The 20,276-nt window shown below is 47.2% G+C and overlaps 2 protein-coding genes across 3 annotated transcripts in view; both read left to right on the forward strand.

Moving 5' to 3' along the window:
* The first annotated feature begins 6,484 nt into the window (after positions 1–6,484).
* On the forward strand, positions 6,485–14,419 carry LOC141054048 (retinoic acid receptor responder protein 2-like). Its single transcript, XM_073551213.1, has 6 exons — positions 6,485–6,681; positions 7,200–7,423; positions 7,653–7,760; positions 11,249–11,347; positions 11,551–11,630; positions 13,992–14,419. Exons 2-6 carry the CDS (start codon positions 7,229–7,231, stop codon positions 14,017–14,019), a joined length of 510 nt encoding a protein of 169 aa, XP_073407314.1. The 5' UTR covers positions 6,485–6,681; positions 7,200–7,228; the 3' UTR covers positions 14,020–14,419.
* Positions 14,420–15,446: 1,027 nt separating this feature from the next.
* Positions 15,447–20,276, forward strand: part of LOC141054051 (retinoic acid receptor responder protein 2-like) — a 28,911-nt gene continuing 24,081 nt past the window's right edge. The window contains exons 1-2 of one of the 2 annotated variants that reach the window (XM_073551216.1): positions 15,447–15,598; positions 18,313–18,567. In XM_073551216.1, the coding sequence (XP_073407317.1) occupies positions 18,376–18,567 (192 nt within the window). In that variant the 5' untranslated portion in view covers positions 15,447–15,598; positions 18,313–18,375. The remainder of the gene's footprint in view (positions 15,599–18,312; positions 18,568–20,276) is intronic. The other variant, XM_073551217.1, reaches the window with a different exon arrangement.

The following is a 20,276-nucleotide window of genomic DNA, read 5'->3' on the forward strand; positions in this document are numbered from 1 at the left end:
ATACTGCCACCTAGTGATGAAATCTAGTGCTGCTGGGCTGACACTGTATTATAGATCTAGAATACTGCCACCTAGTGATGAAATCTAGTACTGCTGGGCTGACACTATATTATAGATCTACAATACTGACACCTAGTGATGAAATCTAGTACTGCTGGGCTGACACTGTATGATCCATCTACAATACTGCCACCTAGTGCTGATATCTAGTACTGCTGGGCTGACACTGTATTATAGATCTACAATACTGCCACCTAATGATGAAATCTAGTACTGCTAGGCTGACACTGTATTATAGATCTACAATACTGCCACCTAGTGATGAAATCTAGTACTGCAGGGCTGACACTGTATTATCCATCTACAATACTGCCACCTAGTGATGAAATCTAGTACTGCAGGGCTGACACTGTAGTATAGGTCTACAATACTGCCACCTAGTGATGAAATCTAGTACTGCTAGGCTGACACTGTATTATAGATCTACATTACTGCCACCTAGTGATGAAATCTAGTACTGCCTGGCTGACACTGTATTATAGATCTACAATACTGCCACCTAGTGATGAAATCTAGTACTGCTAGGCTGACACTGTATTATAGATGTACAATACTGACACCTAGTGATGAAATCTAGTACTGCTAGGCTGACACTGTATTATAGATCTACAATACTGCCACCTAGTGATGAAATCTAGTACTGCAGGGCTGACACTGTATTATTCATCTACAATACTGCCACCTAGTGATGAAATCTAGTACTGCTGGGCTGACACTGTATTATAGATCTACAATACTGCCACCTAGTGATGAAATCTAGTACTGCAGGGCTGACACTGTATTATGGAGCTACAATACTGCCACCTAGTGATGAAATCTAGTACTGCTGGGCTGACACTGTATTATAGATCTACAATACTGCCACCTAGTGATGAAATCTAGTACTGCTGGGCTGACACTGTATTATAGATCTACAATACTGCCACCTAATGATGAAATCTAGTACTGCTGGGCTGACACTATATTATAGATCTATAATACTGCCACCTAGTGATGAAATCTAGTACTACAGGGCTGACACTATTATAAATCTACAATACTGTCACCTAGTGATGAAATGTAGTACTGCAGGGCTGACACTGTATTATAGATCTATAATACTGCCACCTAGTGATGAAATCTAGTACTGCAAGGCTGACACTTATTATAGATCTACAATACTGAACCTAGTGATGAAATCTAGTACTGCCTGGCTGACACTGTATTATAGATCTACAATACTGCCACCTAGTGATGAAATCTAGTACTGCTAGGCTGACACTGTATTATAGATCTACAATACTGACACCTAGTGATGAAATCTAGTACTGCTAGGCTGACACTGCATTATAGATCTACAATACTGCCACCTAGTGATGAAATCTAGTACTGCAGGGCTGACACTGTAGTATTCATCTACAATACTGCCACCTAGTGATGAAATCTAGTACTGCAGGGCTGACACTGTATTATAGGTCTACAATACTGCCACCTAGTGATGAAGTCTAGTACTGCTAGGCTGACACTGTATTATAGATCTAGAATACTGCCACCTAGTGATGAAATCTAGTACTGCTGGGCTGACACTGTATTATAGATCTACAATACTGCCACCTAGTGATGAAATCTAGTACTGCAGGGCTGACACTGTATTATGGAGCTACAATACTGCCACCTAGTGATGAAATCTAGTACTGCTGGGCTGACACTGCATTATAGATCTACAATACTGCCACCTAGTGATGAAATCTAGTACTGCTGGGCTGACACTGTATTATAGATCTACAATACTGCCACCTAATGATGAAATCTAGTACTGCTGGGCTGACACTATATTATAGATCTATAATACTGCCACCTAGTGATGAAATGTAGTACTGCAGGGCTGACACTGTATTATAGATCTATAATACTGCCACCTAGTGATGAAATCTAGTACTGCCTGGCTGACACTTTATTATAGATCTACAATACTGAACCTAATGATGAAATCTAGTACTGCTGGGCTGACACTATATTATAGATCTATAATACTGCCACCTAGTGATGAAATGTAGTACTGCAGGGCTGACACTGTATTATAGATCTATAATACTGCCACCTAGTGATGAAATCTAGTACTGCCTGGCTGACACTTTATTATAGATCTACAATACTGAACCTAGTGATGAAATCTAGTACTGCAGGGCTGACACTGTATTATAGATCTACAATACTGCCCCTAGTGATGAAATCTAGTACTGCTGGGCTGACACTATCTTAGATGTACAATACTGCCACCTTGTGACGAAATCTAGTACTGCAGGGCTGACACTCATATATGTAAGGGATGGGAAGAGTTAATCATATCATGAAGTTCAATGCAATGCAAGTGCTGCAATAGTAAAAGGGACTATCTGTATCAGCTAGCATCGATTTTTCCATATAGCAATGCAAAGGAACATATAAGCCTATATCACTATATTAATATACACTAGGCTGATGGTAACTAAACAACCAGACACAGACCCATAAAATTAAATAGATCACTCTTACCATCTGTCACCAATGTGCAACAAGTACAGAGGCAGCCCCAACGCGCGTTTCGCATGTGCTTCCTCGGGGGGGGGCTGTATATACAAAATATATAATAAAGTGTAAGTACTGCAGTAATAGATTTTGTCACTAGGTGGCAGCATTGTAGATCTATAATACTGTATCAATCTACAGTACTGCCACCTAGATATGTAATCTATTACTGCAAGTCTGACATTTTATTATATATGCACACATATATTTAATATATATACTGCAGGTCTGAGACTGTACACCTACCTTCACTGCCACATAGTGTTGGAATATAGTACTGCCGGTCTGAAACTGTATTGATACAACAATATCTGCAATAATGCCACCTAGTGATGTAGTATAGTGCTGCATGCCTGATACTGTGCACAATGCATATACAATACATGCACCTAGTGATGAAAACAAATACTGCAGGTCTGGCACTGTATTATGGAGCTACAATACTGCCACCTAGTGATGAAATCTAGTACTGCTGGGCTGACACTGCATTATAGATCTACAATACTGCCACCTAGTGATGAAATCTAGTACTGCTGGGCTGACACTGTATTATAGATCTACAATACTGCCACCTAATGATGAAATCTAGTACTGCTGGGCTGACACTATATTATAGATCTATAATACTGCCACCTAGTGATGAAATCTAGTACTACAGGGCTGACACTATTATAAATCTACAATACTGCCACCTAGTGATGAAATGTAGTACTGCAGGGCTGACACTGTATTATAGATCTATAATACTGCCACCTAGTGATGAAATCTAGTACTGCCTGGCTGACACTTTATTATAGATCTACAATACTGAACCTAGTGATGAAATCTAGTACTGCAGGGCTGACACTGTATTATAGATCTACAATACTGCCCCTAGTGATGAAATCTAGTACTGCTGGGCTGACACTATCTTAGATGTACAATACTGCCACCTTGTGACGAAATCTAGTACTGCAGGGCTGACACTCATATATTTAAGGGATGGGAAGAGTTAATCATATCATGAAGTTCAATGCAATGCAAGTGCTGCAATAGTAAAAGGGACTATCTGTATCAGCTAGCATCGATTTTTCCATATAGCAATGCAAAGGAACATATAAGCCTATATCACTATATTAATATACACTAGGCTGATGGTAACTAAACAACCAGACACAGACCCATAAAATTAAATAGATCACTCTTACCATCTGTCACCAACGTGCAACAAGTACAGAGGCAGCCCCAACGCGCGTTTCGCATGTGCTTCCTCGGGGGGGGGCTGTATATACAAAATATATAATAAAGTGTAAGTCCTGCAGTAATAGATTTCGTCACTAGGTGGCAGCATTGTAGATCTATAATACTGTATCAATCTACAGTACTGCCACCTAGATATGTAATCTATTACTGCAAGTCTGACATTTTATTATATATGCACACATATATTTAATATATATACTGCAGGTCTGAGACTGTACACCTACCTTCACTGCCACATAGTGTTGGAATATAGTACTGCCGGTCTGAAACTGTATTGATACAACAATATCTGCAATAATGCACCTAGTGATGAAAACAAATACTGCAGGTCTGGCACTGTATTATATATCTGCAATACTGCCACCTTGTGATGCAATCTAGTACTGCAGATCTGACATTGTATTACATGTGTACAATAGAATGCTCTCAGTGAGAAAAACAAAATAATCTTGTAGTTATGATACATTTTATTGATTACAATAATAAAATAAATGATGTTACAAGGCAAGCTTTTGAGATTTCTTAGTTCCTCAGGAATAGTATAACAAAGTTACAGAAGAAACACAAATACATACACAACCTCCGCCTGCTCCCCCTGGTGATGCAGTCTAGTACTGCAGAAAAAACAAAGACAGAAACATAATGATTAAATACCCTGCAGTAAATAAGTAAATAGCATGAAAATAATTTACGGCACTTAGTTAACAGGTTTTTTATAAAATAATATGAAATCCGTCCCACCACTCCACGATGACCGTAACTGGGACCGTTTGTCAAGTGACATCATGTGGCTGAGGGACTGGGACCAACTAGTGGGCGCACGGGCGAGTGAGACCCCATCACGAATGCCCAGCTCAATACACAGGCGGCCGCACCTTTATATGCACATGATGCAATCAGGCATAAAACGCATGAACTGCGATATAAACGGGTGAGCATGCAGCGTGTAAGCGCACGTTCACACTAACCACTGACCACAAAGACACACAAAGGAACATAATGATTAATCATCAGGTGTCTGTGGTCTTTGTTTAGTGGCCAGTGTGAACGTGCGCTTACACGCTGCATGCTCACCCGTTTATATCGCAGTTCTTACCTTTTGGTCTGAAGGTCTGAACCTGCATTGAGTGCTACTAGAGCATCGTCAGCTCGGATACTTTGCTCGAGTCCCCGCGGGTGCAGGTCTCGCTGCTATTCGACTGCCGCAGCACATGCAGGGATTGCCTAACAGGCCTAACAAACAGGCCATCCCCACATGTGTGGCAGCTGTCGAAGAGCAGCGAGACCTGCACCCGCGGGGACACGAGCAAAGTATCCAAGCATGCTGAGATAACACCTTATCCAGGCACATTCGCTCATCACTACTAACTCTGAAACGTTATAGAAACACTGACTATGTGAAATTGGAATTCCATCACTGCTGCGGAAAACATGGAAAAAAAGAAGCTGCATTAGGTACAAACCGGCCGACTGTGATCGACCGCAGCGTCTGTACCGTCCTGTGGAATGGGAAGTCGCTCTCATAATAATAATAATAATAATTAATGATGATGAAAATAACAAACAGTAAGAAATAGACATTTGCCATTTCTGAGTCCTGACATGCCGCCCGTGCTGCTGACAGCTGCCGGCTCCGAGCACTGGGTCCAGCAGTTTCTTGGGTGGTGCAGGGGAAGCATCGCTGGGGTTGGCGGTTCCGCTAATGCTTCCCCCATATTTTTGTGGTGTTTTGGTCGCATCAGATTCATTGTTGTGCGCTGAGATTCCCATAAGCGCACGTTGTGCTGATTCCAGTCTTGTGGTTTCGATGTTTCCAGAATTAGGACAATAATTCTTCATCACCATAATCTTCAATTCTTCCACATTTTTCTCATATACAATTAGTATAAAAAAAACGGAATTTCCGAGAGTCCGACGCCCCTGTAGAATCGTCACTCTGGTGGTCTTCTCTGGTCTGAGGATTTCCCTGCTGTGATGATAACATGTACATCCCGCTACTGCTGCAGCCAATCGCTGCTCTGCAGCTTACACATGTGCTCGTCCCCTGGAAGCTAGTGATTGGCTGCAGCGGTCACACGTGTGTATGACACGTCACGCCTGCAGGGAGTAATAAACGCTTCTCTGCGGCCATAACATCATCGGCACCAATAATCCCTTCAGATACCTCACTGGATACACCGTATCCCCTGAGAGCGGCGGCTTTACTTCTCGGGAATGTTCTAGTTACATAGGTTGAAAAAAGACCCCGATCCATCACGCTCATCCTTTCTCCACCAATTGTTCATTTTGTCACTAAATTATCTATAACCACAGAATAATTTGTTCTTCATCCGGCCCTTGTATGAAGTTATAGTGTCGGCCATTGCTGCCTCTTGTGGTCGGTGGCGGCGTTGCACAGTCTGACTGCTCTAACTGTAGAGAACCCTTTCCTAATGACCTGCTGCAATCGCCTTTCTTCCCCTGTAATGAGCGCCCCCTGGTGTTTTACATGTTCTCATTCACTGACAGCAAGTGGAGATCTTGATAATGATGAGAAATTGAACCAGAGCATCATAGAAAGTCATAAATCTTTTGTTCCTTTATTAGCCTGCAGCTGTTGTTTGGGATTAGAGGGACGGCTCAGTTTCTTCTCTTCCTCTTTCACTTTCTCCTTTCTTGAGAATTCCCCGTCCCCGGGGCTTTCCCAGAGACCTGGTGGCTTCCTCCATTGTATAGGACAGATGTCTGCTGGTGGGAGAGGATCCGTGTGACGCAGCTGCCCCCTGGTGATAAATATACGAGAACCTCCACCATAGAGAGTCCAGACCGTGGCTCCGAGGACGGCAGCTGCCGGTACGTAGACTTCTGTACGGTGCAGGGACAGGCGGTGATGGGGTCAGACCACAGACTGGGGCAGATGGGGCACAATGCCCACGGGTGCCCGCAGCCCCTTCACGTCCCCTCACAGCCCAAGACGTAAGGCGGCCACATCTGGCTCCAGAGCAGAAAGCAGCTTCTGTCACAGACACATAGAGGGGCCACACGCGGCTTTTACACAGGGGTCTTCTTCCATCTGTGTCCGCCACTGATGAAGCTGCATTGTTTAGTATGATGGACCCCCAAAGACATCAATGGAATCTGAGAGCCCCTTTACATTCCTATCTTTGCGATACTGCATGGTGGTGTAAACAAGGCGAGGCGTCCCAAAGCAAAGATGAACGTGCCGCCCCCCTGGGGCTTGTTTATATGGCCTGAGACGTCACGTGTGGGTGAAACATTACTTCCATACCGGACCCTCATTGTAGAGGACGACGCTCCGGAGGATCTCAGGACCGGTCCTGTCAGATCTCACGCTCCGTGTCTTGTTCCAGGATTACGAGAAGCTTTGGTGAAGACCACCATGACCATGAGGAGCCTCGGAAGGTGCTGGTGGTTCGCGGCTCTTCTGGTGATGGCCGTGGGGGCAGATGTCACGGTGGATTCGCTGACAGACGCTGAGAATGAGGCGGTCGAACTGGTCAGAAAGGATTTCCACACCAAAAACATGAAGAAACACGCGTTTCAGGTCACCAGAATACTGAGCCGTGTTAGCCAGGTAAGTGGTGGCCATCGGGGTGGAGAGAGGGGGCAGAGGGTCTCAGTCCAGGGGCAGTCCTGGAAGACATCGATATAACTAATGAGACGATTAAGATTTACTGATGACTGGTGGGAAAAGTCATTCTCTGATGTTCTGTCATCTCCCGGATCCTGTAGCGTTCTCTACCAGCTTCGTCTTCATTGTCCTCAGTGCTCTGCAGACATTTCACGATTTCTTCCACTTTCAGAACCTTTCAGAGTTGACTTTTGTCAAAGTAAAATTCACAATGAAGCGGACAAATTGCAGGAACCACAAGTGGATGAACGAGGACTGCGCCCCCATAACGAGAGCCAAGGTGAGGGGCTGACATAGCTACAGGTGTTTGTGTACGTGAGTGTATGTACATTTTCCTGCCTCACACCGGACATGGGCCACACACACCAGACACGGGCCACACACACCAGACAAGGGCCACACACACCAGACACGGGCCACACACACCAGACACAGACCTCACACACCAGACACGGGCCACACACACCAGACACAGACCTCACACACTGGACACAGACCTCCTGCACACACCGGACACAGACCTCCTGCACACACCGGACACTGACCGCACACACCGGACACAGGCCACACACACCAGACACGGGCCACACACACCAGACACAGACCGCACACACCAGACACGGGCCACACACACCAGACACAGACCGCACACACTGGACACAGACCTCCTGCACACACCGGACACAGGCCTCCTGCACACACCGGACACTGACCGCACACATCGGACACAGGCCTCCTGCACACACCGGACACAGACCGCACACACCAGACACGGGCCACACACACCAGACACAGACCGCACACACCAGACACAGACCGCACACACCAGACACGGGCCATACACACCAGACACAGACCTCACACACTGGACACAGACCTCCTGCACACACCGGACACAGACCTCCTGCACACACCGGACACAGACCTCCTGCACACACCGGACACAGACCTCCTGCACACACCGGACACAGACCTCCTGCACACACCGGACACAGACCTCCTGCACACACCGGACACTGACCGCACACACCGGACACAGGCCACACACACCAGACACGGGCCACACACACCAGACACGGGCCACACACACCAGACACAGACCGCACACACCAGACACAGACCGCACACACCAGACACGGGCCACACACACCAGACACAGACCTCACACACTGGACACAGACCTCCTGCACACACCGGACACAGACCTCCTGCACACACCGGACACAGACCTCCTGCACACACCGGACACAGACCTCCTGCACACACCGGACACAGACCTCCTGCACACACCGGACACTGACCGCACACACCGGACACAGGCCACACACACCAGACACGGGCCACACACACCAGACACGGGCCGCACACACCAGACACGGGCCACACACACCAGACACAGACCGCACACACTGGACACAGACCTCCTGCACACACCGGACACAGGCCTCCTGCACACACCGGACACAGGCCTCCTGCACACACCGGACACTGACCGCACACATCGGACACAGGCCTCCTGCACACACCGGACACAGACCGCACACACCAGACACGGGCCACACACACCAGACACAGACCGCACACACCAGACACAGACCGCACACACTGGACACAGGCCACACACACCAGACACGGGCCACACACACCAGACACAGACCGCACACACCAGACACGGGCCACACACACCAGACACAGACCGCACACACTGGACACAGACCGCACACACTGGACACAGACCGCACACACCGGACACAGACCGCACACACCGGACACAGGCCACACACATCAGACACAAAGCTCCTGCACACTGTACACAGGACTCCTGCACACACCGGACACTGACCGCACACCGGACACAGACCGCACACACCGGACACAGACCTCCTGTACACACCAGACACAGACCTCCTGCACACCGGACACTGACCAGACACAGACCTCCTGCACACACCGGACACAGACCTCCTGCACACTGGACACGGGCCACACACAACAGACACAGACTGCACACACAGGACACAGACCTCCAGCACACTGGACACATACCGCACACACCGGACACAGATCTCGTGCACACTGGACACATACTGCACACACAACAGACACAGACCACACACACCGGACAAAGACCTCCTGCACACTGGACACGGGCCACACACAACAGACACAGACCGCACACACCGGACACAGACCTCCTGCACACTGGACACATTCCGCACACACCAGACACAGACCTCCTGCACACACCGGACACTGACCGGACACAGACCTCCTGCACACACTGGACACAGGCCACACACAACAGGCACAGACCGCACACACCAGACACCGGCCTCCTGCACACACCGGACACTGACTGCACAAACCAGACACAGACCTCCTGCACACTCCGGACACATAACGCACACACCGGACACAGACCTCCTGCACACCGGACACATACCGCACACACCGGACACAGACCTCCTGCACACTCCGGACACAGACCACACACACCGGACACAGACCGCCTGCACACTAGACACATACCGCACACACCGAACACAGACCTCCTGCACACTGGACACATACCGCACACACCGGACACAGACCTCCTGCACACACCGGACACTGACCTCCTGCACACACCGGACACTGACCTCCTGCACACTACACACAGGCCTCCTGCACACACCGGACACTGACCGCACACACCGGACACAGACCTCCTGCACACACCAGAAACAGACCTTCTGCCCACACCGGACACAGACCGCACACACTGGACACAGACCTCCTGCACACTGGACACAGGCCACACTGACCGGACACAGGACGCATACACTGGACACAGGCATTCTGCACACCGGACGGACACAGGATGCACATACCGGACACAGGACGCACACACCAGACTTAGGCCTGTATGTGAGTGTGTGTATGTGAGTGTGTGTATGTGAGTGTGTGTACTGTGTTTGTGCTGTTGTGTGTATACTTGTATATACATTTGTGTATGGTCGTCGCTATGTTTGTAGCCGTACATGTGAGCGGATACAGTATATGTGTATTTTATATGTACACTCAAGAAGGCGGGCTGGTCTGCGTCCATGTACATATACATTGCATAGAGATGCAGAAAGTTATACCAGCTCACCCTCCACCAGCTGCGGCAGGTCCAGTCACACTGACTACATCGTCTATATAATAGAATGCAAGCTCTTCAACCTAAAGTATGTTGGATCAACAACTAGAAAACTCAAAACACAGATGAGAGAACACCTATAATACGATATCGAACATCCATCTCACCGCACAATGTCCAACGCTTCCAAACAGTTTGTTAATATACAGAACAAGTTCACAAGAAATCTGGCTGGGGTGATAGATGTGACACACGGCGTAGCAGAGAAGCCTTCTGGATTGTTCCCTGGAGTCACGGGTTTCTTTGTTTTTCATTTTTATTTTCCAGTCACCATTATGTGATCATATTCTCTATACTCTTTTTCGTCTTCTCTTTTCCCCTCCCTTACCTGTTTCTTCATCCGGGTGGTTCCCTTAGAATGGGACCTGTTCCCACCGAGTCTAAGAACCTGCTCTGCTCTGGTGATAGGATTCCCCTCTTTTTCCCTCCCATGTTCCCCCCATTTTTCCTATCTTGGATGTTGATTTGATAAGGAAAAAGTAATAAAAAAAATTTTTTTTTTGGCCATGTCATTTAATGGTGGTATAAATAATCCCTGGTTTCATCGCTTCCGTCCTGGACCACTTCTCCCTTCTGTGTCTCTTCAGAAGTCGCACAATTGCCTCGGATGCTTCCTATTCAGTTCCAGTGGGGATCTACTGAAGACGGGATATCAGAAGTGCGTGCGCCAACGTCGGGCTGACAAGGTGAGCGACGCTGACCGCATAAATCCACACAGGCACGAGCTCTTCCCTCCAGCTTTTGATAAGCCAGAAACGCCATTAATCCAGCACATAGCTAAAGCCAAGAACTTTCTAGGACATCTGATAATCCATAATACCTGATAATCTGACAACTAATTTGCGCGTGAATAGAATGAGCTGAGTTTGGATAATTTGTGTCTTTATAGGAAAAAGTGAAAAAAGAGCGTCGTGAGGCGTGCGCCAAACTGACAGACATCCACCTTGCAGGTGGCTACAGCTTCCAGAGGTGAGACCCCCTCCTGGGATGGAAGAGGCGGGGAGTGGAGGAGAAGGACAGCTCACATATTCAGCAATCCAGTTACACTAGACACCAGGGACTGGGGAACTAAACCACCGGACACCAGGGACTGGAAACCACTGGGCACCAGGGACTGGGGCACTAAACCACTGGACACCAGGGACTGGGGAACTAAACCACCGGACACCAGGGACTGGGGAACTAAACCACCGGACACCAGGGACTGGGGAACTAAACCACCGGACACCAGGGACTGGGGAACTAAACCACCGGACACCAGGGACTGGGGAACTAAACCACCGGACACCAGGGACTGGGGAACTAAACCACCGGACACCAGGGACTGGGGAACTAAACCACTGGACAACAGGGACTGGGGAACTAAACCACTGGACAACAGGGACTGGGGAACTAAACCACAGGACACCAGGAACTGGGGAACTAAACCACTGGACAACAGGGACTGGGGAACTAAACCACCGGACACCAGGGACTGGGGAACTAAACCACTGGACAACAGGGACTGAGGAACTAAACCACAGGACACCAGGAACTGGGGAACTAAACCACTGGACAACAGGGACTGGCGAACTAAACCACAGGACACCAGGGACTGGGGAACTAAACCACCGGACACCAGGGACTGGGGAACTAAACCACTGGACACCAGGGACTGGGGAACTAAACCACTGGACACCAGGGACTGGGGAACTAAACCACTGGACACCAGGGACTGGGGAACTAAACCACTGGACACCAGGGACTGGGGAACTAAACCACTGGACACCAGGGACTGGGGAACTAAACCACTGGACACCAGGGACTGGGGAACTAAACCACTGGACAACAGGGACTGGCGAACTAAACCACAGGACACCAGGGACTGGGGAACTAAACCACTGGACAACAGGGACTGGGGAACTGAACCACAGGACACCAGGGACTGGGGAACTAAACCACTGGACAACAGGGACTGGCGAACTAAACCACAGGACACCAGGGACTGGGGAACTAAACCACCGGACACCAGGGACTGGGGAACTAAACCACCGGACACCAGGGACTGGGGAACTAAACCACCGGACACCAGGGACTGGGGAACTAAACCACCGGACACCAGGGACTGGGGAACTAAACCACCGGACACCAGGGACTGGGGCACTAAACCACTGGACACCAGTGACTGGGGAACTAAACCACTGGACACCAGGGACTGGGGCACTAAACCACAGGACACCAGGGACTGGGGAACTAAACCACCGGACACCAGGGACTGGGGAACTAAACCACCGGACACCAGGGACTGGGGAACTAAACCACCGGACACCAGGGACTGGGGAACTAAACCACCGGACACCAGGGACTGGGGAACTAAACCAGAGGACACCAGGGACTGGGGCACTAAACCACTGGACACCAGTGACTGGGGAACTAAACCACTGGACACCAGGGACTGGGGCACTAAACCACAGGACACCAGGGACTGGGGAACTAAACCACCGGACACCAGGGACTGGGGAACTAAACCACCGGACACCAGGGACTGGGGAACTAAACCACTGGACACCAGGGACTGGGGAACTAAACCACCGGACACCAGGGACTGGGGAACTAAACCACCGGACACCAGGGACTGGGGAACTAAACCACCGGACACCAGGGACTGGGGAACTAAACCACCGGACACCAGGGACTGGGGAACTAAACCACCGGACACCAAGGACTGGGGAACTAAACCACTGGACACCAGGGACTGGGGAACTAAACCACAGGACACCAGGGACTGGGGAACTAAACCACTGGACACCAGGGACTGGGGAACTAAACCACAGGACACCAGGGACTGGGGTACTAAACCACTAGACACCAGGGACTGGGGAACTAAACCACAGGACACCAGGGACTGGGGAACTAAACCACAGGACATCAGGGACTGGGGAACTAAACCACTGGACACCAGGGACTGGGGCACTAAACCACTGGACACCAGGGACTGGGGAACTAAACCACTGGGCACCAGGGACTGGGGCACTAAACCACTGGACACCAGGGACTGGGGAACTAAACCACTGGACAACAGGGACTGGGGAACTAAACCACAGGACACCAGGGACTGGGGAACTAAACCACTAGACACCAGGGACTGGAAACCACTGGGCACCAGGGACTGGGGCACTAAACCACTGAACACCAGGGACTGGGGAACTAAACCACTGGACAACAGGGACTGGCGAACTAAACCACTGGACACCAGGGACTGGGACACTAAACCTATGGACATCGAGCACTAATGATCATACAAGTGATGATGGGGATGATAATGGCGCCTCTGTCTCTTTCTGGTTTCAGAGCCCCCCAGGGACAATATGAAGACTAGCTTCTCCTCCACATTAATAATGGGACATTTATTCCCGTGTTTTCACCATTGTATTCTCCTGTGAGATAATATTTATGGACATGTTGTAAGGAGGAGCAGAGACCACCGGAATCACAGCTGATAACAGCAGATAGTAGCATGACATCAGGAGGGCAAGAAAAGTGCGGCCATAAAGGAGGCGACAAGAGGTGGCCAGAGAGTGCGGTGGAATCATCATCGTGAAGTTTATGTCTCCTCCTCGTCTTCACCTTGGACACGCTCACAGACATGGACTGGTGCACACGGGCTCCCCCTGAATATTTTTCTCTCATGTAGATTGTGAGTTCTGCGGGTCAGTGAGACCCAGAACATTCTGTGTACAGTAAAGTATCAATAAAGAACATGGTAAATGACGTACAAATATGGGAAAAGGAGAAACCGTCTGCAACTCCGTAGTTTTATCTACTGGGCTTCCTGGATTATAGTTCAGGATGCAACTCAGGATCAGTAATGTAATGTATGTACACAGTGACTGCACCAGCAGAATAGTGAGTGCAGCTCTGGGGTATAATACAGGAGGTAACTCAGGATCAGTAATGTAATGTATGTACACAGTGACTGCACCAGCAGAATAGTGAGTGCAGCTCTGGGGTATAATACAGGATGTAACTCAGGATCAGTAATGTAATGTATGTATACAGTGACTGCACCAGCAGAATAGTGAGTGCAGCTCTGGGGTATAATACAGGAGGTAACTCAGGATCAGTAATGTAATGTATGTACACAGTGACTGCACCAGCAGAATAGTGAGTGCAGCTCTGGAGTATAATACAGGATGTAACTCAGGATTAGTAATATAATGTATGTACACAGTGACTGCACCAGCAGAATAGTGAGTGCAGCTCTGGAGTATAATACAGGATGTAACTCAGGATCAGTAATGTATGTACACAGTGACTGCACCAGCAGAATAGTGAGTGCAGCTCTGGGGTATAATACAGGATGTAACTCAGGATCAGTAATGTAATGTATGTACACAGTGACTGCACCAGCAGAATAGTGAGTACAGCTCTGGGGTATAATACAGGAGGTAACTCAGGATCAGTAATGTAATGTATGTACACAGTGACTGCACCAGCAGAATAGTGAGTGCAGCTCTGGAGTATAATACAGGATGTAACTCAGGATTAGTAATATAATGTATGTACACAGTGACTGCACCAGCAGAATAGTGAGTGCAGCTCTGGAGTATAATACAGGATAAGTAAAGGGGTTATCGAACAACTAGAGACGGTGGAGAAAATTGTCAGGCTTCCAAGACAAATGGTGAGATACAAAGTATCATGTTGAGTTTCATCTTATTACCCAGCTCTTCAGAATGTAGCAGATCAGTCATCAGACAGGATAAATCATCTGAGATCTAGGACTCGTCAGTCTCAGTCCTGGGCTCAGTCCTTCCCTTGCTGCTCTTGTCTCCTCTGCAGCTTCCTCTACCTCCCAGTCCCCTCCTTTCGCCTGTTTCCTCTCCTATTGTCACAATCCCCCCAGAGCGAACATAGAGGGTCCCCAGTACAGACGGAGGAGCGCTGTGCGGAGCTGTGTATGTATTGCCAAGCATTTATGTCTTGTCCTGATTCTTTACATGTTCAGTCGCTGATTCTGGATTATTTCCATCACTTCGGGGAGTTTTCTGTTGTTTGTACAAAGAAACGAAAGTATCTACACCCTGACCCCATGAGCGATCCTCGTATTAATCGGAGCGGCTGAGATCAGTCCCATCCGATGGGAGAAACAAGACGAGGCCTCCGGATCTGTACTATTAGGTCTTATGTTAGGGCAGAGACTTCATGAAAACTTCTCCGTCTATTCGTCATATGGAGAAAAGTATGTGCCCCCCACATCCACCTCCCAGAGTTTTTCTGACCTCCATCTTACACCCATAGACATAATATGGAGTCGTCCTCTGCAGATATATCGGCTCTCGCTCTTCTGGAAAGATTTTCTTTATGATTTTGGAGAAGTCTGTGGGAATTTTTGCCCCTTCATCCAGAAGGACATTTGTGGGGTCAGACCCTGATGTTGGGGGGAGTCTGGGCTCACTACCTGCATGATAGGATGGGGTCCGGGCTCTGTGCGGCCGCTCATGTCCCCCCCATGTCTGTATGGAGCTTGTGCTCTGGGCACAGTCATGGGGAGCAGATAAGGGTCTCCCCCAAACTGTTCCCACAGAGCTGAAGCTACAATTGTCCACAATGTCTTGTGCTGAAGATGAAGATTTCCTTTTTCTGGAGCTGAGGGTCCGAGGCCACCGCCTGATAACAGACCACAGCATTATCCCCCTCCACCATCTGTACAGGGGGCACAATGCAGTCAGGGGGTAACGTCCTCCTGGAATCACCAAACCCAGACTCCTCCATCAGCCGCAGATAGAGACGTGCGATCCGTCACTGCACAGAGCACGTCTCCTCCAGAGTCCGGTGGTGGAGGCTTTACATCACTCCATCCGACGCTCGCCATTGTGCTTGGTGATGTACGGCTGCATGCAGCTGCTCGGCCATGAAGCTCCCGGAGGGGGCAGCCTTGGTGCTGCTGTTAGTGTTAACAGGTCCACGGCTGCATCAGCCCAGACAAGGAGGAGACGGTGGTGCTTAAACCAACAACTAATTAACACAATGAGAGGAGGCCATCAGCACGACATCAGAATAGCGCAACAGGTAAAAATGAAGCAAGTTATGTTTCAAAAAGAATACGGTAATTCACATGAGCAGGATACTGACTCAATGCTCTTTACTCTATTGTTCTATTATTACCATTAGATACCGGTTATCGTCAGTGATGTCTTAGTCCTAACACCGCCAACCTAAAGGGCATCACTGTGACTACTGGGGCCATCACCGTCGTCACGCTCTAAGCAACACAAAACGTCACACAGGCCCTATCGGGGGTCAATGATGCTACCCACTAGACCGCAAGTCCCAGATTGGCGAGTTACTCGGTACACTCATCCCACTGGCCGCTTTCTTGAAGCATGGCCAGGGTCTCCACTTTGTACCGTACGTTCACACTCGACGCGTCGGTTCACACGATCCTCCCTCCACTGCTGTCTAATCGTCTCTCCCTCTGCCCTGGTTCTACTCGCTCAGCTCAGCACTCCCAGATCTGGTCTCTCTTGGTTCTTTACTCGTTTCTGGTCTCTCGACTCCTTTACTCAGATCTTGTCTCTCATAATGGTGGCTGTAAGCCAGCTCACTGTACCACACGTCCGTCCTGCTACAGGTTCGGGTCACATCTCCACCCCTTCACTGCTTGAAAACTATCACCTGGCCTGGTGTCTCCTCCAATCTCTTCCCCGAGGGAGCATACGCTTCACTCTTGAGTTCCTAATACTGTAATTCTTTCTGATTTCACTGTCTGTCATCTTTGACCAGCAGATGGCAGTGTTTGCTTGCAGCCCCTCTGTTAAACATTGACTGTGTGCATCTTCTCACTGATCTTTCTCCTTACATTAATACCAGAGGAGGTCTGGACTCTGCAGTTATGGGGTCAGCAGAGAGATGGGGAATTTTCTGCCCTCTGCTCCTCAGCACTCGGCCCCCTCTCTGTAACGTTACGGGGTCTTCACTTCGTGGCTGAGTTGCTGCGGTTCCTTCCATTTCTCAATAATATCACTCACAGGTGATGGGGAAGAATTTAGGAGGACAGACTTGTTACCCCGGGGGCTCCTATTACCAGACCGTGCTGGTGTCAGTGAGCTCTGCACCTCCGGCCACTCTGTCACATGGTAGTAAACGTAGAAGGCATGGTGGGGCCCAGAAGATATACACTGGGGGCCAGGAGCCGGATGTTATATACTGTAGCCTGTGTGGCCGGAAGGTATATACTGGGGAGATGGGATTGAATGGGAATTCAGAAATGAATGATTAGGCAATGTGTCCTTTGCTTTTCTCCATACAGTGTAGAGCCGAATATATTATTACGCCCCCTCGTTACATTTTCACTGTTCAGCCACAGATGGTCCCAGATTTGCGTGTAGACTTTTGAGGACGCGGCGCCCCACGCTGCTGGAATGTGATCGCTTCCTGTAAACAGGGACTAATTATGAGAAATGTTTCCTCACACTCTGACAGCAACTAAATCCCTGCAGTAAAAGTAAAAAAATCAGCAAGTCCTGACCCTGTCTATGAAGGGTCATCATAATCCGGACCCAAAAAAGATGTTTTATCATGTGTGGCACGAATGCATTCTGAGTGATTACAGCTCATCATTGTGGATGGATAAATCCTAATTAATCACGACATTCTCTTCTCCCATAAGAAACAAATAGAAAGAATCTTCATCTTCTGTCCAGATTATCTTCCAACACCAACACTCATCACAATGAAGGCAGCGGCCGTCACATGGTGGATCATATCTGTTCTCGTAATTGTCAGCTCAGAGGGTCAGAGCTTCACGAACAACTTCTCCGAGAACCAGAACAAAACGATGAAAATGATCATGGAACATTTCCATAACAAAGATCATATCAGAAACGGATTCAAGGTGTCAAAGGTCATAAAAGTTGAGGAAATAGTAAGTATCGCAAAGAGAAGTCAGGGGTAGAGCGCAGTATTCTAGTACTTATATTCTTGTATATAGGGGGCAGTATTCTAGTAGTTATATTCTTGTATATAGGGGCAGGATTATAGTAGTTATATTCTTGTCCATAGGGGGCAGTATTATAGTAGTTATATTCTTGTATGTAAGGGGCAGTATTATAGTAGTTATATTCTTGTATATAGGGAGCAGTATTATAGTTGGTATATTCTTGTACATAGGGGCAGTATTAAAGTAGTTACATTTTTGTATATAGGGGGCAGTATTATAGTAGCTATATTCTTGTACATAGGGGCAGTATTATAGTAGTTATATTCTTGTACATAGGAGCAGTATTATAGTAGTTATATTCTTGTACATAGGGGCAGTATTATAGTAGTTATATTCTTGTACATAGGGGCAGTATTATAGTAGTTATATTCTTGTACATAGGGGCAGTATTATAGTAGTTATATTCTTGTACATAGGAGCAGTATTATAGTAGTTATATTCTTGTACATAGGAGCAGTATTATAGTAGTTATATTCTTGTATATAGGGGCAGTATTATAGTAGTTATATTCTTGTATGTAAGGGGCAGTATTATAGTAGTTATATTCTTGTACATAGGGGCAATATTATAGTAGTTATATTCTTGTATATAGGGAGCAGTATTATAGTAGTTATATTCTTGTACATAGGGGCAGTATTATAGTAGTTATATTCTTGTACATAGGAGCAGTATTATAGTAGTTATATTCTTGTACATAGGAGCAGTATTATAGTAGTTATATTCTTGTACATAGGAGCAGTATTATAGTAGTTATATTCTTGTATGTAAGGGGCAGTATTATAGTAGTTATATTCTTGTACATAGGGGCAATGTTATAGTAGTTATATTCTTGTATATAGGGAGCAGTATTATAGTTGGTATATTCTTGTACATAGGGGCAGTATTAAAGTAGTTACATTTTTGTATATAGGGGGCAGTATTATAGTAGTTATATTCTTGTACATAGGGGCAGTATTATAGTAGTTATATTCTTGTACATAGGAGCAGTATTATAGTAGTTATATTCTTGTACATAGGGGCAGTATTATAGTAGTTATATTCTTGTACATAGGGGCAGTATTATAGTAGTTATATTCTTGTACATAGGGGCAGTATTATAGTAGTTATATTCTTGTACATAGGAGCAGTATTATAGTAGTTATATTCTTGTACATAGGAGCAGTATTATAGTAGTTATATTCTTGTACATAGGGGCAGTATTATAGTTGGTATATTCTTGTACATAGGGGCAGTATTAAAGTAGTTACATTTTTGTATATAGGGGGCAGTATTATAGTAGTTATATTCTTGTACATAGGAGCAGTATTATAGTAGTTATATTCTTGTACATAGGAGCAGTATTATAGTAGTTATATTCTTGTACATAGGGGCAGTATTAAAGTAGTTACATTTTTGTATATAGGGGCAGTATTATAGTAGTTATATTCTTGTACATAGGAGCAGTATTATAGTAGTTATATTCTTGTACATAGGAGCAGTGTTATAGTAGTTATATTCTTGTACATAGGGGCAGTATTATAGTTGGTATATTCTTGTACATAGGAGCAGTATTATAGTAGTTATATTCTTGTACATAGGGGCAGTATTAAAGTAGTTACATTTTTGTATATAGGGGGCAGTATTATAGTAGTTAT

This window comes from Dendrobates tinctorius, unplaced genomic scaffold, assembly GCF_039654945.1.
Source record: "Dendrobates tinctorius isolate UK_male_01 unplaced genomic scaffold, ASM3965494v1 ptg000173l, whole genome shotgun sequence".
Lineage (NCBI taxonomy): Eukaryota > Metazoa > Chordata > Amphibia > Anura > Dendrobatidae > Dendrobates > Dendrobates tinctorius.

Excerpts from the sequence above, each read along its gene's own strand:
- LOC141054048 (XM_073551213.1), top strand. The coding sequence starts at position 7,229 with ATGACCATGAGGAGCCTCGGAAGGTGCTGGTGGTTCGCGGCTCTTCTG. Across the intron at positions 7,424-7,652 it reads TACTGAGCCGTGTTAGCCAG|AACCTTTCAGAGTTGACTTT; the intron begins GTAAGTGGTGGC and ends TTCCACTTTCAG. Across the intron at positions 11,348-11,550 it reads GCCAACGTCGGGCTGACAAG|GAAAAAGTGAAAAAAGAGCG; the intron begins GTGAGCGACGCT and ends GTGTCTTTATAG.